This window comes from Hydra vulgaris, chromosome 06 (assembly GCF_038396675.1).
Source record: "Hydra vulgaris chromosome 06, alternate assembly HydraT2T_AEP".
Taxonomy (NCBI): Eukaryota; Metazoa; Cnidaria; class Hydrozoa; order Anthoathecata; family Hydridae; genus Hydra; species Hydra vulgaris.
Window position 1 is genome coordinate 9,276,262 of NC_088925.1, and position 27,101 is coordinate 9,303,362.

Here is a 27,101-nt window from a genome sequence, read left to right on the forward strand (position 1 = left end):
TGAAAAATTGTCGTCTTTTACCCCATTTTTTGACCTTTAAATGATTAATAATTAATAAATAAAGTAAGAGGTTTGTCTTTTTTAAAAACTTTCAATACTTTATTGAATTTAAAAAGCAAACCTTATAAAGTTTTATCTTTAAAAATAAGAATTTAATTGCAGGTCAATTGCAGATTATCAATTGCAGACCATATATTTCACATAATGAAAATATTTTGTTCCGAAAATCTTAACTCAAAATAATGTTATTTTAAATTATTTACAATGAATTAAATAAGAACAAAAGATAATCTAGTTTAAAATATCTAAAGAAAAAGGATTTTATTTTTTCACGTTTACTTTGTTACAAGAAACATAACTTTGAACAAAAAGTTGAATGAATATATCTTCATAGTGTATATAACTTCAAAATGAAAAGTACTTCAAACTAAAATGTGCTTCATAATTGAAAGTACTTGCCCACAAAGCAAGCGTTAGATGGCCTAAAATTAAGGTCATTATATAACCCTAATTCTTAGACATGTCATCATAATAAAAAGGTCGACAATTCATTCTATTAAAGAAGTTCTATATTAAATCCTACAACATTAAAAACACTTTACAATTAATTTATATCATTTAGTTACAAAATTATTTGATTTACTTGTACAAACTATAAAAATTTACAAAACACATTGAAAATATATTGATATTACAACACTGCACAAATAAAAATATTTAATCAGAGAAATGCTTTATATATGAAAAACTCTTGTTTATTTGATTCCACAAACAATATCTTAAAATATCGTTAAAAACGAATTTTTTTTGCTAGATTCTTTATTGACATCAATGTGCTATAGCTTAATCCGAAACCAGACTAAATAAAAATGTAAATAATTTATTGCATGCTATATTTAGAGATGTCAACGATAAAAGATTGATCAATCAACTGCACGGTGGGCCAGATAGTGGAAGAAATGGTGACAAAATTATTTTGATAAACGTTTCTATACTATTTACTAAACACATTTTTTAAACATTTAAACGGATTAAGTAAACCTAAAAATTTCAATAAACAATCTCTTTTGTGATTAACTTTTATTATATATTTTAGTTAAAAGTGCAAACAGTGGAAATAAATTAACAAAATTTATAAATAACTTTTATAAAATTATTTAGTTTAAAAATAATTTATATATTATAAATAACTATAAATAGCTTTGAGAAATCAAATTAGTTTTTACTTTTTAAAAATTTTAAATTTAAATTAGTCAACTTTTTGAAATTTTGTTAAGTTTATACTGGCGTCAAACTTTTTTTTGTGAAAAATCGTGGTGAATCCCGGAGCAAAAATAACACAATTTAATATTATCAAACCTATTCTGTTGGAATAAACTTTGAAAACAAAATTGTGAACTAACTTACTAATAACATTAATTTATCATTAAATTTGATCAACAAGTCATCGAGCGCCCAAAAATTATAACGACGTAAAGTTAATCCAAAAATGGAGGGGTTATACATGTTACATAACCATAACTTTTAAACAAAATAATATCTTATGATAAAATTTGAAGTTATTAATTATATTTTAAGCTAGTTTAAAGTAGCGAATATATGTTTTTTAAATTTATTTTTTCGTATTTTGGGTGGTGTCACCAATTTTTGAATATTCTGGGTGGTGACAACAATTTTTCAACTTTTTTTTTAATTTTATTTAGGTGCCCCAAGAAGTCCCGACAGGGACTAATCACATAGCACCGCGGATGAGCATTTAATTGGAAGTTCACGCCTCCTTCCTAACCGATGTCGCAAAACTTGCCCAGAGGTGGGGTTTGGACCACGGATCCTTTGTTTCTGAGGCAAGTGCGTTACCACTGCGCCACGGCTGCTTTTATGTATTTGCCTCTATTTGAATAGATAAAGATCGTTATTTGACAGCAGTAGAGAAAATAGTTTGAAATTTACTTAATATTTGGAAGTTATACAACTTAAATAACAAAAATTATGTTAACAAATAACGCAGAGATAAGAAAACAATGTTTGGGCTAATTTTTATTACACAAATCTGTTTATGTTAGGGATATAAAGCTGCTTATGATGGGGATGAAAATGATGATTCTATCAGATTTTTTATGACATTTATGCACACTTATTTTGTTACTTAATTTTCTTAAAGAAACTGGATACCAGGACACTGGACACAAAAAGCCTAAAAATCAAAAAGTTTTCACAAAGCCTATAAAAAAACAAACATTTTGCACCATTTTTCTTCAACGCTGTTCGTTAAAAAACTGGTGCGTTTATTGATATAGCGCCATCAACAATTAAAGCTATGCCTTCAATAAGTGAATACTTCTAGCAGGTTTAACTTTTTTTTTATTTCAGTAATTTATTTAGTCATTGTCATTCCTTAGCCATTCCTTTAGTTATGCTGCATGAGGAAATTCAGGATTAAATTAATATTTTTAAAATAGCATAAGGTAAATGTATTTACTGAAAATATTCCCTTTTGGAGTAATCTATTGTAGGTAAGTTTAAAAATTCAGCAAATTTTCGCAACTTTTACCGAACAGCCATAAAAAGAATAATGTATCTTGAGAAATTAGTTTATTTTGCATTATGCATGAATAAATTTTTATATTAACTACTAAAAAAAACCAAAAAATAAAACACAAATTATTGAGTAATTTGTGAGAATTAAATTGAATACAAAAGAATTTTTGTTAAAGTAACTAAAAAACACGATCCTTCAGATAGGATAGTCAATTATCCAAAAATGGAAATTGTAGTAGGATGTAGACATTTTGAAGAACTAAATATAGATTCTCATAGGTTCTCAATACAATATGACACTTTTTGTGTATAATAAAAATATTAAATGCTTTAATCTTATTTTTTTAAAACAAAATATGGTTTTAAATGTACAAAAATTATTTTACTTTATATATTGAATAATTATAATATATTAACTAATATTAACACTGTATATTGCAAATATTAAATATATACCACATACCCTAAGTATTTTAAAAATTACTGTTCTCCATAACTATGCAAAATTTACAGTATATTTACAGCATATTTACAGTAAACAGAAATTTTTAATACAGTAACTTTTTAACTACACTAAAAAACTATCATCTTTTTTTTTTTAAAGAAATATTTAATTATTTTTAAAAATAACACGATGATTTTTATTCTTGATATGTTTTGTAAAATTTATTTACATTTTCAAAAGATTATTTTACAATAATAAAAAACTCTGAAATAAATATTAAAAAATAAGTCTTTACAGAGAAATATTAACGGACAAAAAATTATACATAATAAACCAATATATTTATTACAAAATAACTCGGTAAATAACCAAACAAAATAACCAACTGTCAAAAAAAAATATATATATATAAATAAACTGACAGTAAAATTGAATAGATAAGTTTTTAGCATAATGTAAAGTTTGTTTATTAAGTGAGGGACTTTCCGATTAAATGTGGAGGGCTTCTTTTATCTTTAATTTGTGTTTGGTTGGGGCATTATCCAAAATCTCAAAAGAATCACAGTTAGCCAAATTTTTGCAATTAAGAGATAAATTTAAGTGTTTAAATATATGAGATTGTTTATCACTTTTAAGGTGCAAGAAAATTTATAGATAACATGAGATTTAAGCAGTTTAGGAAGTGACTGTTTTAAGCAAAAACAATCTTGTATTTTATTAGTAGTGAAAATTAATTTTATTTATAAGGAACATCCTTGCAGAATTTATGAACAATTTTTCAAATTTTTATTTTAGTGTAATTAGAGTACATTTCAATGTATGGAAGCTTAAAGTATCTTATATTTAAGCTATTAACAATGTTAGAAACAGATGGGTTTATTTTCTTATCAATATAGGATTTAATTTCATAGTCAATAAATTTTAGTGGAAATTTATTATTTTGTAAAACTAATGATAGATTCTTAATATCTTTATCAAAACCAATCCAAGAATTATTAATTTTAAATGTACAATCAATCAAATAACGAACAAGTCCAAATTTGTAGCAAGAGGGAACAAAACTAAAAAAATTTTGTAAAAGACCTGTATACATTTTTTTGTGATAAACTGAAGTCGAAAAGAATTGGATAAGTACATCTAAAAAAGCAATCTGGTTATCTTGTTCTCTTTCCATAGTAAATTTCAAATTTTTATGTTGTTTATTGAGGTGTTTATTGTTGTTGTTTATTGAGGTGTTTGAAAAATTCTTGAGCTTCATATTCAGAATTAAAAACAGCAATTATGTTATCCACATACCGTTTATAAAAAAATGGTGCTATAAAGGAGCAGTTATTGACCCATATTTGTTTATGATATCCAACTAAAATATTAGCTAAGATGGGTGCTTAAGGAGAACCCATAGCAACACCATCTGTTTGATCGTAATATTTTCCGCCAAATAGAAAATGTGAACCGGATGTGGAAATCTGAAGTAATTTTTTGAAGTGAATTTTTGAAAAACTTTTTGAGTTTGTTTTATTTTAAAAAAATAAATCAGTTGCAATGTTGATGGTTTCCTTAAGTGGAATATTTGTGAACAAACTTTCAACATCATATGAAACGATAAATTTATTAGTTATATTAATTTGTTTTAATTCTTCAACAAAAGAAAATGAATCTAAAGTGCAAAATTGTTTAGGTATATATTGAGACAATAAATGAGAAAGATGTTTGGCAAGGTTGTAGTTATATGCTCCAATTGTTGAGATGATAGGTCAAAATGTTGGAAGAGAACTATCTTTACTAACTTTATGCATCTTAATTAGCGTGTAAATTCTTGCAGGTTGAGATCCTTCAGGATAGATTTTAGTATTAATGTCTTTTTCAAAACATTTAAGCTTATAAAGTTTTCTAAGATACCCTTGTAAAGATATTTCTCTTTTTATAGTTGGATCCTCTTTTAATTCTTTAAACTTAGTCTTATTACTTATAATATTATGTAATGAATTTATATAATCAACATTATTGAAAATAATTATACCATTTCCTTCGTCTGGTTGTGTAATAACAATGTTCTCATTATTGCGAAGTCTTTTTAGGATTTTATGTTCTCTTAGACAATTTTAAGATGGAGTGTATTTGTATATGTAGTTGTTAGCCAAATGGAAAAGTTCACTTTTAAGTTGAGGTTTTGAATCATTGTTTTTCAGTTGATTATTTAGAAATTGCGAAATACAATCAAATTGAGCGAATACATCCGTCTTTTTTATAAATGCTGGTGGCAAAGTGAAACCAAGACCATTGTTTACTAAATCGAGTTCATCATGTTGTAATATATATGAGGATAGATTTTGAATAACATTTTGGTGTTTAAAAGGAAGAATTGCTGATTTTGCGAGGGATTTCTTTTCGTTTATTTTTTTATGTAAAGCACTTTTAAGCAATCGCTTTTTAATCGAGATTATATCATTATAATTTGCATGTGGTATGTTGAAACCAAGATTTTCGGATAGACTTTAAATAGTTTGCAATTTTTTAAAAAGTTTATGTCTAAAGGCGGCTTTCCACGGAGCGAATTAATTCGCGCGAAGCGAATTAATTCGTGTCTAATTTTTCGCTGAACCAGAGTTTTAATTTCCACATAAATTTAGCGTAACTTTTAGCGCGCTTTTTGGAAAACATGTTGATGAAAAGAAGATTGTTGTTAGTTCGAAGAAAATTAATTATTTTAAATATGATGCAAATGAAAAGAGAAAAAGAAAAGAATAAAAAACGATTTTGGGTAAGAAAAGTTTATGCCGAACGCCTACAGAAAGGAGAGTTTCATTTGTTAGTACAGGATTTACGTTTACACGACCAGGAATATTTTTTTAAGTATTTTCGCATGTCTCCAACAACTTACGAAGAGTTGCTTTCGTTCGTAGCACCTGTCATTGTAAAACAGAGAACTACCATGAGAGACCCTGTTAGTCCTAGTGAAAGGTTGGCCGTAACACTTAGATTCCTTGTAACAGGTGATGCTCAGTGTACTATTGCTGCAAGTTACAGAATCAGCGCTTCTACTATCAGTAGGATTATTAGTGAAACGTGTGCTGCTATTTGGAGTTCATTGAAAGAGAGAAACTATCTACACCTTCCATCAGAAAAACAAGAATGGAAAACAATTGCAAAAGAATTTGAAAATATGTGGAATTTTCCGCATGCTATAGGTGCAATAGATGGCAAGCACATTGTTATGCAAGCTCCTCATAATAGCGGATCAGAGTATTTTAACTATAAGAAAACGCATAGCATAGTTCTTCTAGCTGTTTGTAATGCTAAATACGAATTTACTATGGTAGACATTGGTGACTCTGGAAGGCAGAGTGATGGTAGTGTTTTTAATAATTGCAGTCTTGGTTATGCAATTGAAAATAATAAATTGAATATTCCTGATCCAGAAAAAATTGGTAACTCAGATAAAATACTACCGTACGTTTTAGTTGCTGACGATGCTTTTGGTTTAAAAAGGCACATGATGAAACCATATCCCAATCAAAACATTCTTTTAAAACAAAAAATATTTAATTACAGACTTTCAAGAGCCAGAAGGGTTATAGAAAATACATTTGGTATTGCTACATCACGTTTTCGAATTTTTTGCAGACCAATTATTGCTTATCTCGAAAAAGTTATTTTAATTACACAAGCGATTGTAGCCTTACACAACTTTCTAATGAAAAAAAGGTCAGCAAACAATTATCTCTACTGCCCCACAAATTACACTGATATCGACGATCCTGCTGGGTTTAGACCAGGTGATTGGAGGCAAGATAGTTCATGTTCTGCTGCACTGCAACCACTGTCATCAGGTTCTAACAACTACTCAAAAGATGCAAAGCAAGTTAGAGATGACTTTAAAGAATACTTCAATTCACCAGAAGGTGAACTCGAATGGCAATTAGACTTAGTAAATAGAAAATCATAAAGAAATCGCTTTAAAAAACTGTTAACACGTCAATTCTTATTTTTTTTTAAAAAGTTCTAAAGCGTTCTAGAATTTCTGTAAATTTCTATAATTTCCATAAAGTTTCTGGATTTAAATATATATGTTAATACTCTTGATAAACATTTAGAAATTCATTTGAATGTTATTACGTATAATTTATTTTATTTGTATCTGTAACACAGATAAAAATAAGGCATTAGCAAATATAAAATATATAAAAGTAGATTTAAAAACATTTAGGTGAAAAGCAAATATAAAATACATAAGTAGATTTAAAAAAATAAATTTAAGGTAAAAAGTCTCCATAGTAAACCATGTAGTTTAAGGGTAGTTGCTATCAACTATTTGTCAAAACATTACGACACTTTATATTCTGATATTTTATTAAGACAAAGTTAGTAATGTTAACAACTGATATGATAAAAAGATTTTTAGAGTAAGTTATAATATAATACAATATACATATATATATATATATATATATATGTATATATATATATATATATATATATATATATATATATATATATAAATAATATATTTATACATTTATGTATATATTTATTATATATATATATAAAATAATAATATATACCTAATATAAACCTATATATATATAATAATATATACCTAAACACTTTATTGTAAGTGTGTATATATATACATACATGTATATATATATATATATATATATATATATATATATATATATATATATATATATATATATATATATATATATGTATATTTATATAACTTATATTATAATTTACTCTAAATTTCTTCATGCTCGCCATACTTCATGTTGAAAAGAAGCGTTCTTATCTTTATCATGGCCCGTCTGTTTTCTTTTATTGGGAGTTCTTTCATCATTGGAATAAATAACTTTTTATGAAGGAAGTCCTCATCTTTACAAAATTTCAATGCAAGTTTTTTCCACGAATTTAATTTCACTAATCTGTCTTTGTATGTGCAATGATTAACATCCCATAAGCTTGGAAGCTCACGAACAGCTTCTAGAAAATTATCTATATCGAATTCAACAGCCATACAATTATCGCTTTCATTCTCTTTATTTTCGTCTACTTCACCAACTACTTCTTCATTCATGATTGCAGCTTCATTTTGAGAAGCATTTAATAAAGTTTCCAATAAATCAACATTTACATTTCTTTCTTTAAACCACTGAATAAACGCGTTACTATTGTCGGCCATTATAATTTTGTTGTGTTTGTTTTTTTACATGCCGAATGTGCCATTTTTGCTTATTTCAAAGGTTCTGATTGGCCCTTTCTTCAAGCGAAAAAATTTGCTACAAAAAAAGTAGAAGTCGATCCAACTATTTTGCGAAGAGACATTTTTCGTCTAGCGATAAAAAAAATCTTTGTGCGCATGCGCAGAGTTATTCTTGGCAAAAATATTCGCTTCGCGCGAATTAATTCAATCCGTGGAAAGCCGCCTTAAGTGAGCTTTGTTGTTTTTAATATGAAGTTTTTCAAGTTTTCGTAAAATATGCAAAGTTAAACCTGCTTGTGAAGAGAACCAAACACAAATTAAAGATAAAAGAAGCCCTCCACATTTAATGGGAAAGTCCCTCACTAAATAAACAAACTTTACATTATGCTATAAACTTATCTATTTAATTTACTGTCAGTTTATTATTATTTTTTTGACAGTTGGTTATTTTAATTGGTTATTTACCAAGTTATTTTGTAATAAATATATTGGTTTATTATGCATAATTTTTTGTCTGTTAATATTTCTCTGTAAAGACTTCTATTTTTTAATATTTATTTCAGAGTTTTTTATTATTGTAAAATAATCTTTTGAAAATGTAAATAAATTTTATGAAACATGTCAAGAATAAAAAACATTGTGTTATTTTTATAAATAATTACTTATTTTATGCTATTACGACGTTCAAGAAATATTTAATTACACATTTACATACACTTAATTATTGTGGCTATATATAATACAATATACTAATAATTTTTATGAAAATTAAGCAAAGCTTTAAAATTTTTTAAAATAATAACAACACATGTTTGTAACTATTATTAATAGGAATCAATTATAGCTGATAATAATATCCAAAATATTGTTATAAATAAATGAAGCCAATTAACTCATTTGATCTTTATTTATGTGAAAACCCTTGCTTCTAGTTTATAAGAAGATTACCTGCAGATGGTGATTATTGTTTGAAAATTGTTTGCAACTTTCTACTGTATTGGATAGAAGCATTGCAACAGTCATTGGTCCAACTCCTTCAAAAAGTATATATATATTCAAGAGTATTTATCAACCTAAAATTTTACCTATCTAACGATTCTTACACCTTAATTGATACAGATTTTAACTAAAATCTGTATCAATTAAGGTGTAAGAATCTAGAGAAAAGTTGGAATTAGATTTAACTTTACTCTGAGTTTTTAACTTAAATAGAAAAATGATTTATTATTCTTTGAAAAACAGTATTTAAAAAATTTATGTTTAAAATAACTTTAAGCTGATAAGATTCTGACAGGTAAATAAAAAAGTTTTAAAAAGATTCAGAAAATATTCTAACATAAAATCTTTTTTAATAACTTGAAAATTGAAAATAAATTGTATGTAACTTGAATGTATCGAGAATAATGATATAATCAAGAGAAGACCCAATAAAAAAGATAAATAAAAAAAGACATAACAAGAATAAATAATCAAGAAAAAATACGACAAAAAGTTGCGATTAAAAGAAATACTTAAAATTTAATAAAAAACGATGAGCAACTTACCTCCAGGTACAGGGGTTATCCAGCTTGCTTTTTTAGCACAATCAAGGTAGTCAACATCTCCGACTAGGCGTTGTCCTTTTTTCTTTGTCGCGTCTAAAGAGATTAAAGAATACACAAAAAATTAGTTACAGCAAATAAAAATACTTTTTGCAAATTCAAAAACAGCTAGATTTTTTTAATATCATAATTTATGAAACCTGGTACAGCAGATATGCCGACATCAATTACAATTGCACCTGGTTTCAACCAATCACCCTGTAAATTTTAACAATACAAAATTAGGCTTTTAAAAAAGTAAATAAAATAAAAGAATAAAAAAAGTAAAACAAAAAACCTTAACAAGCTCAGGAACACCCACAGCTGCAACTAAAATGTCGGCCAGTAAAATCTAAAACAGTTAAAAAGATATATTTTTTCCACCCAGGGTCAGAGGGTCTGAATCCTACTTTTTTTTCTCACCTTCTTTAAACATCAAATCACATCAGCTTTCAGATAACCTTCATATCAACCAGTCAAATAACCTTGATTACTTATCATATTCAATAAGATCAAATAATCTTGATTACTTATCAGATTCAATGAGATCAAATAATCTCAATTACTCATCAAATTCAATGAGATCAAATAATCTTGATTACTTATCAAATTCAGTGAGATTAAATAATCTTGATTACTTATCAGATTCAATGTGATCAAATAATCTAGATAATTTTTTCTGAGGTTCATTAATATAATAAGATGAAAATATTTGTTGTAAAAAACTTACTAAATACAATAAAATAAACCATCTTTTACCTTTTCTTTTAGTGATCTAGTTCGAGAATGGCATATGGTTACTGTGGCATCATGCCAAGTCAATAAATTAGCCATTGGGGAACCCTGCAATTATCAATGATATTGTTTTATAATAAAACTGATATTAAATAGTTTTAAAATTTCTACATTAAAATTTATTAAATCAATATAATAAAATTTTTTATTTTTGTTGTTGTATTATTTGTACATGATAAAATTATATAAGATTAATTATTGAGTTTTATTGTTTTCATCACATTTTGAGTTATATTATTGTTTAATAATGTTGTTGTTCATATTTGATATTATTTTTTATTCCCACTATTTTTTTATAAAATACCAGCACATAATTGCTTATAAATAAATATGTGCTGGTATTTTTCATTTAATAAGGTTTCTCTATGTGTCTTTTTTACATACCACAATTGTACTTCTACCTAACACAACAGCATCAAGACCAGTAATGTTTATACCTTAATAAAAAAAAAAGTTAAAATTAAAAAAAACTGAATATTAAAAAAAAACAAAAAAAAAACTGATAAGGTAGTAAACCTGTAGACTTTATAAGCTCCATGCAACCTGCAGGTGTACAAGAAACAAAACATTTTTTAAATTGACCTCGAGCCAAGCGACCAGCATTTACGTCATTGATGCTGAATTAAAAATTTGTTTATCAAAAAAAAAAAAAAAATGCAAACATTTCATGAAATAAATTGAGCATTTCAATTTTGGTAAAAAAATCTTTTAATTAAAACTCCTGAATTTATTAACCTTTTAAATTAAAAAAAATAATTCTTTGAATAATTAAATTACTGTAATTAAGTTTCTATTATTTCATTGTTAAATTTTTTTAAAATAAAACAAAAAATGTAATTAGATCATAAATTAATGTATAAACCAATAAAATTAAAATGAAATATTAAATAACAATAATATTGTAATAATTATAATAATAAACTTGTTAAAAAAATTGTTTAACGTTAACCATACCCATCAACATCTTTCTCAGGGATGACAGCATTTGTTACATTAAATGTTGTAATCTTTGTTTTACAATCCAGAGGGAGCTGCACAATTATACCATGAGCAAGTGGATCATCATTTAACTCATGAATTTTGTGAATCAACTAAAAATATATCAATATGTACAAAAATATAAAAATTATTTAGATCTTTCTTGAAATTATACTTTTTTAGAAACTCGATTAACAGCTTCTAATTATACTTTGTAATGGGGCAATTCCATGTCAGGTGACCCAGAAAATTTTAAAAATGTCACCACATATCTCAGACTTTACTGATTTTTATACAGTTGAGAACATGTAGTAAAAAAATTCCATGAAAATATTAGCCTCTAGCTGCAAGAAGATCCTGAAATATGATCCTTTTACTTTTAGCAGATATTGGCCAAGCCCCTCTTGTCCCCTCAGAATCACAATGCTTACTTAGAGGTTTCAAATCACATAACTTTAAAAATATTTAAAGTTTAATTAAATATTTTTGATATTTTGTTGACCTATTGTAATCAGCATCATCATAGCCTCATCATCAATCATCATATTGTGATCAGCATCCATCATACTTTAATACTGTAAAATACACTGCTGAAAAATAATCTGCTTTGATTTAAAAGATGCTTTAAATTTGTAAAATCTTTCTGTAAAACGCACTGTTGAACTTGAAAACCATTTAAAACTTAATGTTTTAGATTTGTATTAGAAATATAATAAATAGATTTTATAAATTTTATCTTTAATGGTTATTGCTTGGGTACAAAGTAGACACTTATTGTGTCACTGTGGTGCTTTACAGACAAAAAAAATTTTTGTACCATGCAATACAAACTATTAAATAATTTTGGTTTGGCATAAAAACCTTGCTTTGTAGCTCTTTAAATTTATTAATTAAATTTTTTTGGTTCAAACAGTTTAAAAAAGAAAGATTTAAACCAAATTAAGAATAAATTTGAAATGAGAAAGTAAAACAAGCAATTATATTTAAAATTATAACTATATCTATATATTTTATATAAATGCACTTATTAATCTTGTTTCATTCAGAAGAACCTACAAATGGTAAAACTTGCACTGATAGTGAGAAAAGTAGAGGCAGGAGAGGTTCCTTAGCATGAAATCAATTTCTTGAAAGAAAACTCATATAATTCTTTAATTTAAATGGGAGAAAGGGGAGGAACTGAATGACTTTGTATAGTAATCTTTTTGTAGGTCAAAATAAAAATACTCAGTTCTTATCTGTAAAATAGGTCATTCCAGAAAGGGCATCCAATTGTAAAAAAATCCTTCATATCTTCCATGTCATATTTAATGACATTATGAAAGATATACACACACCTTAACATTTTTTGCTGTTGGAATGGAATATATGCAACAACAACAACAACAAAAATGGTTTAAAAACGATTTGCTACTTTTTTATAAAATTAGATTTTATAAAAAGAAAGAATATAGATGTAGATGTTTCAAACAAGTATATATGTGTACGTAATATATAAAGAACAGTGCAAATATTTATTTATGCATTATTTCTATAATGCTTTAAAAAAAACCCTGTTAAGAAGTTTTTGAGTAGAAAAACTTTATCATAGCAACCACTATTTAAGTTGGAAGTTACCAGTAAACAATGAGTTAAGGAGAAAGAAATTTTAAAATTTTAAAAAGTTGACATTAAAAAACTGTATGAGTTGGAAAAACGTGAAGACCATGATACATAAAGATGACAAAAACATGAAGATAGGGGAGTTCCAAAGCATTGATGTACACAGAAAAAACTAGATAAATGAAAGTTTTTTAGCATAAAGGGAGAGATACAGTAAAAGGATGTAACTTTGCTAAACATTGAGTCAAGTGAGAATGAGTTTTGGCAGTAGTATATAGTTGTGTCATCGGCAATAGAGCTACTTTAGATGTAAGAGTGTCAGGAAGATCATTAATGTAATGTAGATAAGTAACAATACAGGACTTAAGATAGAATCTTGTGGTACTCCAGAAATTAGTGGAAATGAAGAATAGATTTAGCCTTTCAGGACAACTTAAGTACTGCGGTTAGAAAGAAACGATTTAATTATCTCAAAAACATTCCACGATACATCATAAAAAGCAGTGAGGCATTAGAAATTTGTAAATTAAAGACCAAAAGATCTTCCTAATAATAGAAAGATGAATAATTAGATTATTGGAACATAGAGTCAGACTTTCTACATTGATTTCTTATAAAAATAAAATTCTTATTTGTTCTCAAGCGAGTTGTTCTTGTAAAAGATAAAAAAGAAAAAAAATTACAATTAGAATTAGTAGCTGCTTGAACTAAAACTGATGAGATACAATAAAAATTTGTGTACCTGCCTGGATCCAGATTACATATGCAATTATTAGCAAGACATCAGCCCGGTTACAAAGAAATCATAGTCAGCTTTATCATAGTAATAACTAGTGTAATGGTCTGAAGAAGAACTATAAAATAAAAAATTTATAAAGATTATAGCATGGTCTGAACTACCTAAAGAAAAACAAGAAATTGAACACAAGCTAGGGTCAGAGAAAAGACAAAAATCAGGAAGTGAAGGTAAGTGACTAGGATTGTTGGAAAGTTGATTGGAAAGCAAGTTGCAAGTCTGAGTAGGAGATTAAGAAATACAAATGTTATAAGCTTACTGTGCCAGCAGGATTAGTGGTGCTACAGCCGATTCAGTGTAATGCGCATTTAAGTCACCAACAAAAAAAATGGCTGATGGAGAAAGAGAAAGGGCTAGGTCAACTTGATTAGAAATGATACTAAAAAGGATGCAGCCTTAATTATAACAATAATATAACAATAAAGAACAAAGATAAAGGTGATTGAATGAAGAACTAAACAGAAGTACGTAAAAGAATGGTTTGAGGATTCAAACCTGATTACAAAACAAATAGATGAATTAGCGCTTAAATATATGCCCAGGCCAAACATGTAATTATTGAAGTCTTTGTGTATTAAAGAATAATAACCACCAGCATTGAGATCTGAAGATAAAACACTGAATTCAAATTAGTCTTACAAAGAGAAAATAATACTGGTGAATTTTGAGGGGTAAGATTTAACTGATGAAAAGTTACTTTGAAGACCATAAATATTCATAAAAGAGATGAAGCAATTAGGTGGTGACAATTATTTTTTATGTTTATTAGTTATATTATTTTATATTTATTTGTTTATATATAATGACATTTATGTCTTCTCCACATCTTTTGTCGTAACTTAACTATGTTTACCATTGGAAGTTAACTATGCTTACCATTGGAAGTTAACTATGCTTACCATTGGAAGTTAAAATAGGAAAGTCTAGTCTTGGCAGCTTAGACTATAATAAAAATAGCTGTAAACTGTTTTAAGTAATAAAATAAAAGATTTTAACAACTGCGCTAAAACTTTGATTAAATAACGCATAAGAACAACAGACAATTTAAAAATGGAGTTTTATTAACTTTTGAATGAATGACCTTTTTTAAATTTATTTATATTTGCCTGCCAATACTTCTACAGATTCAGGTATTAGGAATATGCCATAGTATAGCAAAAATAGTTTGATTTTTGCATTGGTATTGCCAAATGCCGACCTGGATTTCAAAGGCTGTGTAGTTGGTAATTAAGATAATAAAATAGTTTGTTATAAACTAAAAAACAAAAGTAGTTTTTTGTCATTTCCAGATATTTTATATTTAAGTTTTGAAAAACTAATTAGTTCAAAATCGGATGGTTTTCCTTCACAAAAAAAAAAAAAAAAAAAAAAAAAGATTAATTAAAGATATTCTGACACATAGACTGACGCATTATAACGTTTATAAATAAGTAATTTCACATATGTTAACTAAAAATTATTGTTATAAATAAGTGTATTTGTTAACTAAAAGGTCAAAACCTGTAGATTATTAATCAAACTTGTAAGAGCTATATATTATTGATAACTTTACCTCAGATTCAGTGACTGTATCTGGAAGCTTAATAATACTTGCATTCATCCCTAGCTATTAAAAGAACAACAAGTATATAAGTAACCAGATCTTCTGCAAAAAATGACTTTAAATTTGGAGAAACTTTGACAACACCTCTTGTGCAAATTTTAGCTTGGTTCGCACATACACATTTGAGTCTTCTCTATTTCCAACCTAAATTAAAAATCTTGAAAATATAAACAAGTAAACAGCTATCATTATCATCATCATGGACACTTTCTTTGCATACGAAGAGAAATAATTTCTAATAAATATTGATTTAGTATAAACCAAATAATTTAATATATTGTCAGTTGAGAACCAAAAGGCTGTATGTCCAAGTTTTGTATTTTGTTTATTTATTATCAATAAATATTCATCATATTGTTCATTAGGGGATTTGATAGAATGACCCTTGTTTTAATTTGAAAGTTATAAAACTATGTTTGTGTACATTATTCTTGATAAACTAAACGAAAACTAAAATGAAAGTCTACAATCTATTATTATATATCTACATTATTCTTAACAAATGAAATTAAAGTCTATACAACAAAAAAATAAACTATATATATATATATATAAAAATTGAAACTCTATACAATGTGCAAGTTTTTATTCAAAAATAGGCTTTCCTTTTCTAAAATATGCTTTCCTTTTCTAAAACCAAGATAATCAAATAAAATAGGCTTTCCTTTTCTAAAATAAAATTACCTTTTCTAAAATAAAATTTCCTTTTCTAAAATAGGCTTTCCTTTTCTAAAACCATTGTTTTTAAAAAGTTTTTATACAATACTTCTAAACAATGTTATACCATGTTAAAATAATTTAAATATGTAAATTTTTCTCAAAATAAAATTTAGAAAGGATTAAAACAGATTTAGATTGACAAGCAGGCTTTAACTACTATTATTCTCTTAAGCAGTATGTTCATAAATTAAAAGTACGAAAATTGTTTGATTTCACTCAAATGAGTTGTTTGTTTTTTTGAAGATAAAGATGTAGACATTAAAAAATTATAAAGTTAGAAATCACAATAGTTATTATTTCAAGCATGTCAAGTTTTTAGAAAATATTTTCAAATAGTTAGCAATTTTATTATTTTACAATACCATACATTTTTAAAAAACATTTTTAAAAGCATTGTTGATCAAGTGATCTTTAATATTTTAAGTGAGCGTATATAAAGTTTTGTTACCACCAAACTATAGTACTGTCATTTTTTTAACTTGTAGCAGATAAAGTTTTACTTGACTTTTTTTCTGTTTAAACTGTTACCCTAATTTTTTTTTAATTTAGTAGGTTTTTAACTTTTTTTTGAAGATCTTGTTTATTCAAACTTTTGTGAAAGTTTTGTATACAATTCATCAAATTTTAATTGATAAAAAATCTCTCAACTATATAAACAAAATTAACCATAATTTTATTATAGATATTTTTTTAACAGTGTTATAAAGTGCTGTTACCAACCCTCTCTGATTGCCAACCCTCAACTTTCTGAGACTACTTAACTCCAAAACATAAACCTTAACAAAAATGGCTGCAGCACAGAAAAACATATTAATAGATGAAAGAAATGAAATAATATATTCAAAACGACTATTTTCATAGGCACATAATTTCATAAAAATGCATACTTGGTATAGTAAGATTTTTAAATATTTGTAATTTGAAAAAAATGTCTTGTATTTTTTGTATTAAATTAACATTGTGTGAATATATCAACTCCAAATGTGTCATTTTATAAATAAGTTTTACAAGTAACCCAATTATGAACTAAATGAAGATGAAGGAAGTATTTTCAACAACCTTGCTATGTAAGTTATGCCTAGTTAAGGTTTTCATGCTTTTAAATCATTATTTTCTCAAATAATACACTTACAGCACGGTTTAAACATATGTTAATAAACCATGACGCTAGGCCTTTTTGTTTAACAATGACCCTGTGCATAAAGCCATAAAATTAAACTCAGTTAATATATTTTTAGTTGCCATAATAAAAAAATCACTAACTTATTTTAAAATGTTATAATATATAAACACTGGTGTTCCCAAATAACTTCTGGTTATGCTATAGTGTTAGTGTTCTTTATTTTCAACTTTATAATAAATTTTATACTTTTGATATATATATATATTGTTTAAATATTTAAATTAATAGTTTTTCATCTATACCTGTACTATACGTAATCCTGGAGTAACGCCTTTTTCAGAAATAAGTTTCTCTACATCTAACTTGATGTTACTTCGAATTTTCCTGAAATGTTTTAAATTTATACAAACTTTATAACTAAAACTTATCAACAATTGAATTCAATAACAATCATTCAACCAAGTCAACACATCAATAAACAATATGATATAATAGCAAAATAATATATTTCAATAAATAGTTTCACAACAAAATTTGTGCAAAGACAAGAAAAAACAAAGAGAAAAAAAAGAAGAAGAACAAAAAGCAATCAACTTTCACAAATAAATTAAACAATGAAAAAAAAAAAAAAAAAAAAAGAAAGAATATAAATGATGACATAAAAAACTTAATTTCAAAATTTAAATTTTTCATTAAAACATTTTTTTTTAATAATTTTTAAATTCTCAAATAATTTTTTTTGTTTTGTATTCATTATGATCAATTAAAAGTTTTGTTTAATCAATAAAAAATAATTAAATTTTTTTTTTTCATCAAGATTAACTATTTTAACAACTAAAACAGTAAAAGTTAAAATTAAGTAGATTTAATAAAATCTAACTTACCCATTTATTTAACTTATTCATTTATTTAAAGGAAAAACCAATATAATCAAAAGGTTTAATAATTTTTTTTAAGGCTTAAAAAACTTTTTAAATTTGTCTGAGCAAAAAGTATTTAAAAAAAAAAATAAGTATAGGTCAAGTATCTGTCCACCAAATGACAAATAAAGGTACAAACATTATCTACAAAAGACAGCATCTATTACAGGCCTTGTTATGAACACAAAATATGTAATGCATGAGTGTAATAGGATATGAAACAACATAAATTCATTTTATTTGCCAGCAAAAATTAACTTTTTGGAGGCCAAAATAGCATTCTCGTTCATTCCATGTGCCTGTTATATTTTTTCTGGAAAAACAAAGCAGGAGGAATTAATGCTGCAATAAAATGAAAAACAATCTAAAGTGTATTCATTCACATAAAATGATAATATATTATTTTATAAATAAAAACAAAAAAAAAACAAATTGGTTCATAAACAAGTAAAAATTAAGTAAAAACCATGTAAAATTTTAAAAATTTAAAATAGCATTCAACTGAAACATTTAATTATTGTAAAATAGTATTCAAATGTATGCTAATTAAAAATGTCTTAAAAATATTGAGGGAAACTTTTTTTTTGTGAGTTTTTTTGTTGGGTGAGTGAATTAAAGTTTCAGATCTGTATAAAATCTAACAGGTTTTGGAACTTACATTGATTAAAGTGCTGAAAATCATGTCACAAAAGCAAAGTGTTATTCTGTTTTAAGTGAAAGCAGTTACAATAGTGTTAATATTGAAGAGTTATGTATTGCTTTTGTCTGAGGGTAGTCTGCATGGTAAACTTTTAAGTTAAAAGATAATTGTAAAGCTAGTAGTTTATAAAACCATAATAAAATATTTCGAACCTTGAAGAGATTTTATTTCTTGTGGTTATTTTGAAGAAACTTTTAAAAAAGATTTAAAGTAGTTATTCAATGTGTTGTAATAAATAATTTTACCTTGTGTAATAAAAAGAAGCTTATTTGAATAGAGTTGGACACGCACACTATTCAAAATGTTTCAAAGTATAAAGTTTTTTAAAATGCTATGGTTGCATTTTGAATTACATTTTCTTTTCAATTTAAAATGCTTTTCAAAACCACATTTTTTTTAGATCAAAATACAAATGATACCAATTACGATAAAAACAAACAATTTCACTATTAAATAAACAGTTAATTTTTAATAAAAATGTTTTTTAATTTACATATCTTAACCATTCCTTTAAGCTTGTCTTTAAAAATGCATTTGAAAAAATTGTAGCGTTTGGAAATTTCAAAAACTTGCTAAAATAAATTTTCTTTATGAACATTCTCATAATAATTTTTAGAGAATTAAAACTTATAACAGTAGCTTGAAAAAAATCAGTTTAAAAGCCTGCAAAATTGTACTGTACCATTGGTTTAAACAGAATGGAACGCAAAGACACTTGCTTTAGTCAAATATGGTAAGTATAATTCTTATACAGAGTCTCTCAATCAAACAGATTCTTAGCTTTTAAAACAAGCTGAATCGACTGGGATTCTTCAAGTCTGGAAAAAAATCATTTTTTGTAATACTTTTATTACATTATGCATTAAAAAATATAAACATTCTAGCGCTGTTGAGAAGCTTGAGTATTCATTAAGTGTCTTGTATGAATGCAAATATCCTTTAATATCACTGGTATAATTTTTATTGTTTGATTTGTAAAAAAAGTAATGGACATATTTTTCAGAACATCAGCAACTGTTCAAGAAAGATTATTTGAAAAATAATGAAGCAGCTTTAGGCTCATTTTTATTTCATATAAAGTTTGTCATGCATTAATTGTTATTTTAATTAAGTATTTATAATGCCTGAATTTATCAACTGTTTAGTAAAAAACATTAAACTATTTAACATAACACAAGACATTGTCTTAATAAATAACCACCATGCAATAAAAATTATCCATTTATTTTTCTACATTCTCAGGTTCTAAATTTAATCTTCATTTGGAATCAATATTATAACAATTTAAAGCAATAATGTTAATGCCAATAAAAATGATTTATCATGCAATGTGAAGTTAATTAGCTTACACTAGGCTACATAAAATTAAAATTTTAAAGATGTTTTTAGTCATAAACTTTGAAGTAAAGTATTTTCCATCAATTCTATATCTACATTTTTATGTATACGATTATGATTCTAAATCAGCATTAACTTTTTTTTTATATCATAATCAATCATACAAAAAATTTAGGAAGAAAAGGATGGTAAAAAACATAAGGGCGTCCTTATCTCTTTTTTTTTTAAAAAACAACTCGTAATTAACAAATTTAAGTTGATTTAGCCTTTGAGATAATGAAGATAATGACAATGATAATTTATATAATAAGATTATAAACTTGTTAAAATTTTTGTATATGTAATAGTTGTGAATAAGAAAGGGCTGGCTTGTTTGTTTAGCCGTCACAACGTTTTAGAGGTGCTAACCGTTTAAAACAAGTTGAGGTTTGTTTTTTTAATTTGCCATTAGTGCTTTAATAATATAAGATAATGAAGCATTTTAGTTTGTGTACAATTTTGTTATTACTAACAGTAAGTAAACCAAATTTTTTTGCATTGTTCCAAATTTTCTTGAAAACTAAAAAGATAGGACTGTACCTATGATCATTACAAATTAATGTTGTTTTGAAATCTAATAGACATAACAAAATAAGCACCATAATGAACTTCAGAGAAATGCAAAGATTTACAAGAAATTAATTAATTCAAAAATACTGCAAAGTAATGACCCCTCTTGCCCAATATCTAGACTTTATAGGAGAAGAAAAATTGATGTTTATGGGATATTTATTAATTACATACACTATGCTTTTGAACAATAAATTAATTACTTTGCATCAAAAACTATGAACTTAAAGGGTTCCCTTTATCAACACAAAAAAAACATGAGTTCAAGCTCAATTTAGTGCTATATAGGAAATTGTTTGTTTTTAACACTTTAAATTATGGCTTAATGGTGTCAAAAGCAAAAGCCTGGTTAAAATCTTTGTTTAAAATAGTAGATAATATTTTTTTTAACTTTAAAAGTTTATAAAATTGAACTAAATGTATAGCAATTACATGTAAATTTAAAGAAGTTTACCAGTGGATAGTAACTTTTTTTTAACTAATTCACTCTCAACAGTGGCAAGCAACCACTAATCAAGTGGGAGACAGAAAAAAATAAGAGAGCAAAAGGGAAAGCAATTGACAGAAGACTTAAAAAACCATAGAATGTATGAGCTAGGAAAACAAGAAGGATTCCAAAGCACCAATGCTTGTGTTAAAGAACCAGTTAATCAAAAATTTTATTTGAGATTTATAAATAAATCAGGAGTAAAAAATTGGAAAGTGTCATAGAGAAGCAACATCAACAGATGCTTTAACTTGCAATGGATTGCATATATATGGTTTCCATGAGAAATCAGTGGTGAATGATGATCTGAGAAGACATAAAGTAAAGAACTCAGTAAGAGTGTCAACATTCATCAAAATAAAAAAATTTCTTTAAAACTAATTCACTTCCAACAAGACTGCAAGCAACCACTATTAACTTGGGAGTTACTAAAAAACAAAGAATATAGTTAAAGAGCAAGGAAATGGTTAAAAAAAGACTTAAAAAGTTGTAGGTTGTATGTCTCAGGAAAACATGAAAACAGGAGAGAGTTACTAAGGATTGAAGTGCAAGGTAAAAGCAAGAACAGTAAAGAAAGCAACCTTAGCATATGCTTACTTTGCAACCAATTGTATATATGGTTTCCATGAGAGGTCAGTACTGAATGATAATCCAAGAAGACGTAAAGTAGAGAATTAGTGAGAGCATTGCCATCATTAAGTCAACAGAATCAAATGTCAACAGTATTGCAATAGTTGTTTGCATTAAATAACTGAGTTTTGTTAGAATTAAAATTCACAAGCCACTAAAAGCCCCAAGCTGTTACAGAAGTGAGATCAGATTCAAGATCAGTTGCCTGTTATAAGCAATCAAAAGGAGATGACTTTTTGTCAAGACAGGAGTGTAATTATGAGTCATAAGCGAATAGAATCACTTTAGATGTATGATTGTCAGGAAGATCATTAATGTTGATTAGAAATAAAACAGGACCAAGAATAGAACCTTGGGGTACCCCAGAAGTTACTGGAAATAAAGAGTATTGGCCTTTGAGGATGACTTTAATAAAACGGTTAGAAAGAAATAGTTTGATAATCTCAAAAATTTTCTCAGATACACCATATGAAGCAAACTATTGGAGAAGACTAGCATACCAAACTTTATTAGATATTTTAGATATGTCAAGATCAATCATCTTTGCTTCGCTGCCCCTATCTATTACATGATAAAATCTTTTAGTAACAGAAGCTACCAAGTCAGTCATAGAATGAGAAGATTGAAAACTGTATTGATTATCTAACAGTAAGTTATTGGACCCAATATGGGATGTTAGAAATTTGTTGATCAAAGACTCAAAGACCTTGCTAATAATACAGGGAAGACTGATCTGACAATAGTTGGAATAGTCTGAATGTTCTCTAGAATTTTTAAAAATTGGAACAACAAATACCATTTCCTAGCAAGCAGGAAAACAAAATTCAATCAAGCACTTATTAAAAAGTTATATAATAGAGAATTGAAGAGAATACTTTTGTAAGACTCTGACAGGAATATTGTATGAACCACAAGCAGTAGAAGAGTTTAATTGAGGAATGACTTTAGCAACGAAGCTGTAGAGTCATTTGGATGTCTTACAATGAATTAATTAGTTTAACTGGAATGGCAGGAAAAGTATGGTCATTAGATTCATGAGTTGAATTAGAAGAAGAGTTCTTTACAAATAAAAAAAGTTCTTTGCAAATAGATCTGCCTTATCCTTAGGATTGGTAATAAGACCCATGAATTAGACATGGAAAGTTCAGCTTACCTTCGTTATGACACTGTTAAAGATTTTCCAAAATTCTCTAGATCTTAACTGAGAGAAGATAAGAGACTTAATGGGAATAATGGAGCTTAGCATCAGACAGCACCTTTTTACATCGATTTCTTGCAATAATAAAAAAGCATTTGTTCTCAAAAAAGTTGTTCTTTTGAAAAAGATGAAAAAAATGCTTACAATTAGATAGGACAGCTGCACAAGGTAAAAACTATGGGGTAGAATGAGGCTTGACTTAAAATTGACAAGAAAGAATAAAAGCTTCCATACCTGGCGGAATCCAGAAGGTTACATAGGAGGCACAATTATCAGCAGAGAGAGAAAAGATATCAGCCCAAAGACTGTCATGAAAAAAATCACAAAAAATAAAATTCCAGTCAAATTTAGATTAGCAGTAAATAGTACAGTAATAGGGTGAGTCCAAAGAAGAAGTACAAGATGAAAATGGCATTCTAAGCAATGAGCTATGCAGTTGTCTTGGTCCTGCTAACTAGCCTAAATTTGTAACATAGAGCTCCAAATGAAATGCTATGTAAACTATTATAAATATATTAAATACATAAATTATTATGCTTACTTACTACTTTATTAAATAAAGTAACTAACTAATTCTCAAGATTATTTACAATAAACCCATTTTATTTAAATTATTAAAGAATATTATACATAATTACATTAATATATATATATATATATATATATATATATATATATATATATATATATATATATATATATATATATATATATATATATATATATATATGTATATATTTTTGATAAAATTTTCAAACTTTTTCTATGATTTCTTTTATAAATACTTTTAATAGCGAAAAACTTTTGCGCGAAAGCAAATGTTATATAACATAAGTCCAATTTAATAGTAGTAATAGTAATAAAAAGTACTGGTTTATGTAAGCATTAAATTGCATTAAAGTTTTTATAAAATAAATTTAAAAGGGGTTTTAAAAGCAAAAATATTCCTTTGAAATTTGTATAAACTGGACAAAAAATAAGACAAATATTAAATATAATTTTAAATCAATAATTAATTGCAACATTTTAATATAAATGGTAAAAACCGGGCTGCTTAATTCAAAAAAATATAATGCTTAGGCATCTTTTAAAAAATGAATTAGCTCAAAAAAAAAAGATGTATTTTACTAATGTAGCTGTATGTACAACTTCATTTTCTGTTTTGTATAAAAAATAAAAAGTTCAAAAAAATGAAGTTTATATACACTACCGAAATTGTTAATAATTCAGAACAACTAAAATGATTATAAAATAAATGCACACAAAATGGGTCGGACAATATGACTGATAGATGTTATTTTTTACCAGACAAGTGCCAGACAATGCCTGATGTCCATTGGCTATTTCAAGCCCTGCCCTAATAGATGAAGAAAGGGTGTGAGGCTGGTCAACAGAACTTTGCTACCTACCCCTTAAGCCTTTGCTTTGGAGGCCTTCTACAAGATCATAATTGGATGCAGTTAGCATCTGCTCAAGATGAGTATTTTTATCAAGACACCATCTCTAGTCTTTATTCAACCAAGAGCCCCACAACTGGGAAATTTTAAAACAGAGTTTATTTCTCCTAGCCTTTGCCTGAAAAAGCAAACTCTACAAGGCAGAAGGAAATGGGGCAGGTAGTACTGGGTTACATGACACCAGTAGCAGGGTAATTGTGATTACCTTAAACCTGACCTTGGGATAAATATATAGGAATATCAACAATATTAGGATATAATACATATCAGTAATATTGTGATAACTGATAAATAGCTTTCTTCTTTGCCACAAAACCTTTGGTTTAAAAGCCTAGGTTTGGGGCTTTCAGTATCTGATGAATTTTAACCCAATCAGAAATCAGTTTTTTAATGCTATATCACTATCACAACATTGTTTTATTCACTTTACTTATCATTTTTATATTGATAAGCCGAAACACTCTTATTGAGTCCTCTACTAAATGTTTTCTTGGATTATTCTTCACTAATGACTTATTGAAAACATATAAATGACCCATTGCAAAGTTACAATCTACTAAGGTTGCCTTAATGTGCTAATGCTGTCTTCAATGTGCTAATGCTGTCTTACATCTTTTTTTTTCTTTCTACAAGTACTATTATAGTTGCTTCTCAAGCAAGCTTTACTTGATCTATCAACCAAAACTCATTGTTGCATTACTTGTCATTCAGCAAAGTTGCACAAATTTACTTCAACTGGACCTTCCTGCTCAAAAAACTTTAATTCACTTAGTTTTTTCCCTCAAATATTGCATCAGAATTCTTTCCTATCTTTATGCTATACTAAATCATACAATTTAGAGTCTTTTGTTCTGCTCTCTAGTTCTTTATCTCATAAGCTATTCAAACATTTTATTTCACTATGTAACTATACCTCCCCCCTCTGTTTTATGACAAATATAGTAAAAAAACAATTATACTGATTTAGAATCATACAAAAACATAATTTAAACAATCTTAACAAAATTAATTTGCTAAAAAGGTGCAAATTTAGACAAGGTGCAAAAACACAATGTAGACATAGTTATACCTGTTTTTACAGCCAACCTTCAACCATTATTATATCGTCATAATGTTGCTTCTCTTTCTCTTTTCTATAAATACTATAATGGGTACTGCTCTAAAGAGTCTCTTATGCCATCTACTAAAATTCATTCTTATGATACTCGTCATTCAACTTAGTCTTATCTTTTTACTGTGACTGTTCCTACTGCAACTGTTCTAGTTTTTTCCTCAAACATCAGTTCTTTGGAATTTACTCCCTTCATCTTGTTTTCCTGATTTATATAATTTGTAATCTTTTAAGTTGTCTGTTTATTGTTATCTTGCTCTGTAAACTTTATGTTTTATCTTCCAGCAACTTCCAACTCTAACAGTGGTTTCTTGCAGACTTTTTGGAAGTGGAGAAATTTAAAAAAAAAATATTTGTTTATCTATAGTTGCTCTTCATGATTTAGATCTACTATAAGAGAGTGAACAACAACAATAAATTTACCAGAAATATAGATATATACATTGGTTTTGTTGAAATAGATTAAAACCATAAGGTACTCAATATTCTGAATGGTTCACTTTAATATAAACTATATCGCGGAGAGCGACCACGGACAAACAAACAAAAGTTTACAATATTTATTTATTTAGAAAAAAAAATCTTTGTATTATATTTTAATTTCTGGTAAATATACTATTATCGTTGTTGTTATTGTACTTTTTCAATATAAAAATTTATTTACAATTGAACAAATTCTACAGAAATTTATATAAACAATTCTTTTTTTTTTTTTGAAAGAAACTTGAGTGTTAAAAAGATTAGACTAAAAAAGTACAAACTCTTTTCCGTATATTTTAAGACCTGTTTTATGTGTTCATTCTAAAATGTTAAAAAATTATAGGATTTATCAATTATTTAGTTACTTCTTCATGTGATTATTCAAAGTGATCTGTTAAACAAGCGTTATACTATAACGATTATTAAACTAATTGCTTTGAACGATCACATCAAGTGATAGCTGGATAATAATTAACCAATGCATAATAAATATTAATTTCAAAATTAAAAAGCAAACCTAGCCAACTCTTTTCCATCAAGGATATTTGCCATAACTATAAAGCTTATAATTAGTTATATACTATCAAGTTATTTACTTCCAGAAATTTTTCGAAGCTCTATTTGAGTATTATTCAAGTATGTTTACCGCCACCAAACATTTACGCCGTGTCTGCATCCCCGGCAGCCGGGTAGTAAAAACGTAAAGCCTACATGCCCGGCAGTTCAAGTACGCATGCGCTTCTTTTTATAATTGAAAATGCCGGGCAGATTTAAATATCTGCAACTGC

The 27,101-nt window shown here is 26.8% G+C and overlaps 1 protein-coding gene across 1 annotated transcript; it reads right to left on the reverse strand.

Annotated features, from left to right (window-relative positions):
• Nucleotides 1–540: 540 nt before the first annotated feature.
• On the reverse strand, nucleotides 541–26,988 carry LOC100209510 (C-1-tetrahydrofolate synthase, cytoplasmic). The gene is made up of 13 exons (XM_065799160.1): nucleotides 26,831–26,988; nucleotides 17,686–17,767; nucleotides 15,625–15,684; nucleotides 15,490–15,543; nucleotides 11,516–11,652; nucleotides 11,078–11,178; nucleotides 10,946–10,998; nucleotides 10,526–10,609; nucleotides 10,065–10,118; nucleotides 9,928–9,985; nucleotides 9,731–9,823; nucleotides 9,135–9,220; nucleotides 541–859 (listed from the first exon to the last, which is right to left on the reverse strand). Exons 1-13 carry the CDS (start codon nucleotides 26,863–26,865, stop codon nucleotides 791–793), a joined length of 966 nt encoding a protein of 321 aa, XP_065655232.1. The 5' UTR covers nucleotides 26,866–26,988; the 3' UTR covers nucleotides 541–790.
• Nucleotides 26,989–27,101: the final 113 nt, after the last annotated feature.

Excerpts from the sequence above, each read along its gene's own strand:
- LOC100209510 (XM_065799160.1), bottom strand. The coding sequence starts at position 26,865 with ATGGCAAATATCCTTGATGGAAAAGAGTTGGCTAG. Across the intron at positions 10,119-10,525 it reads CTAGATCACTAAAAGAAAAG|ATTTTACTGGCCGACATTTT; the intron begins GTAAAAGATGGT and ends TAACTGTTTTAG. Across the intron at positions 9,221-9,730 it reads GATAACCCCTGTACCTGGAG|GAGTTGGACCAATGACTGTT; the intron begins GTAAGTTGCTCA and ends TACTTTTTGAAG.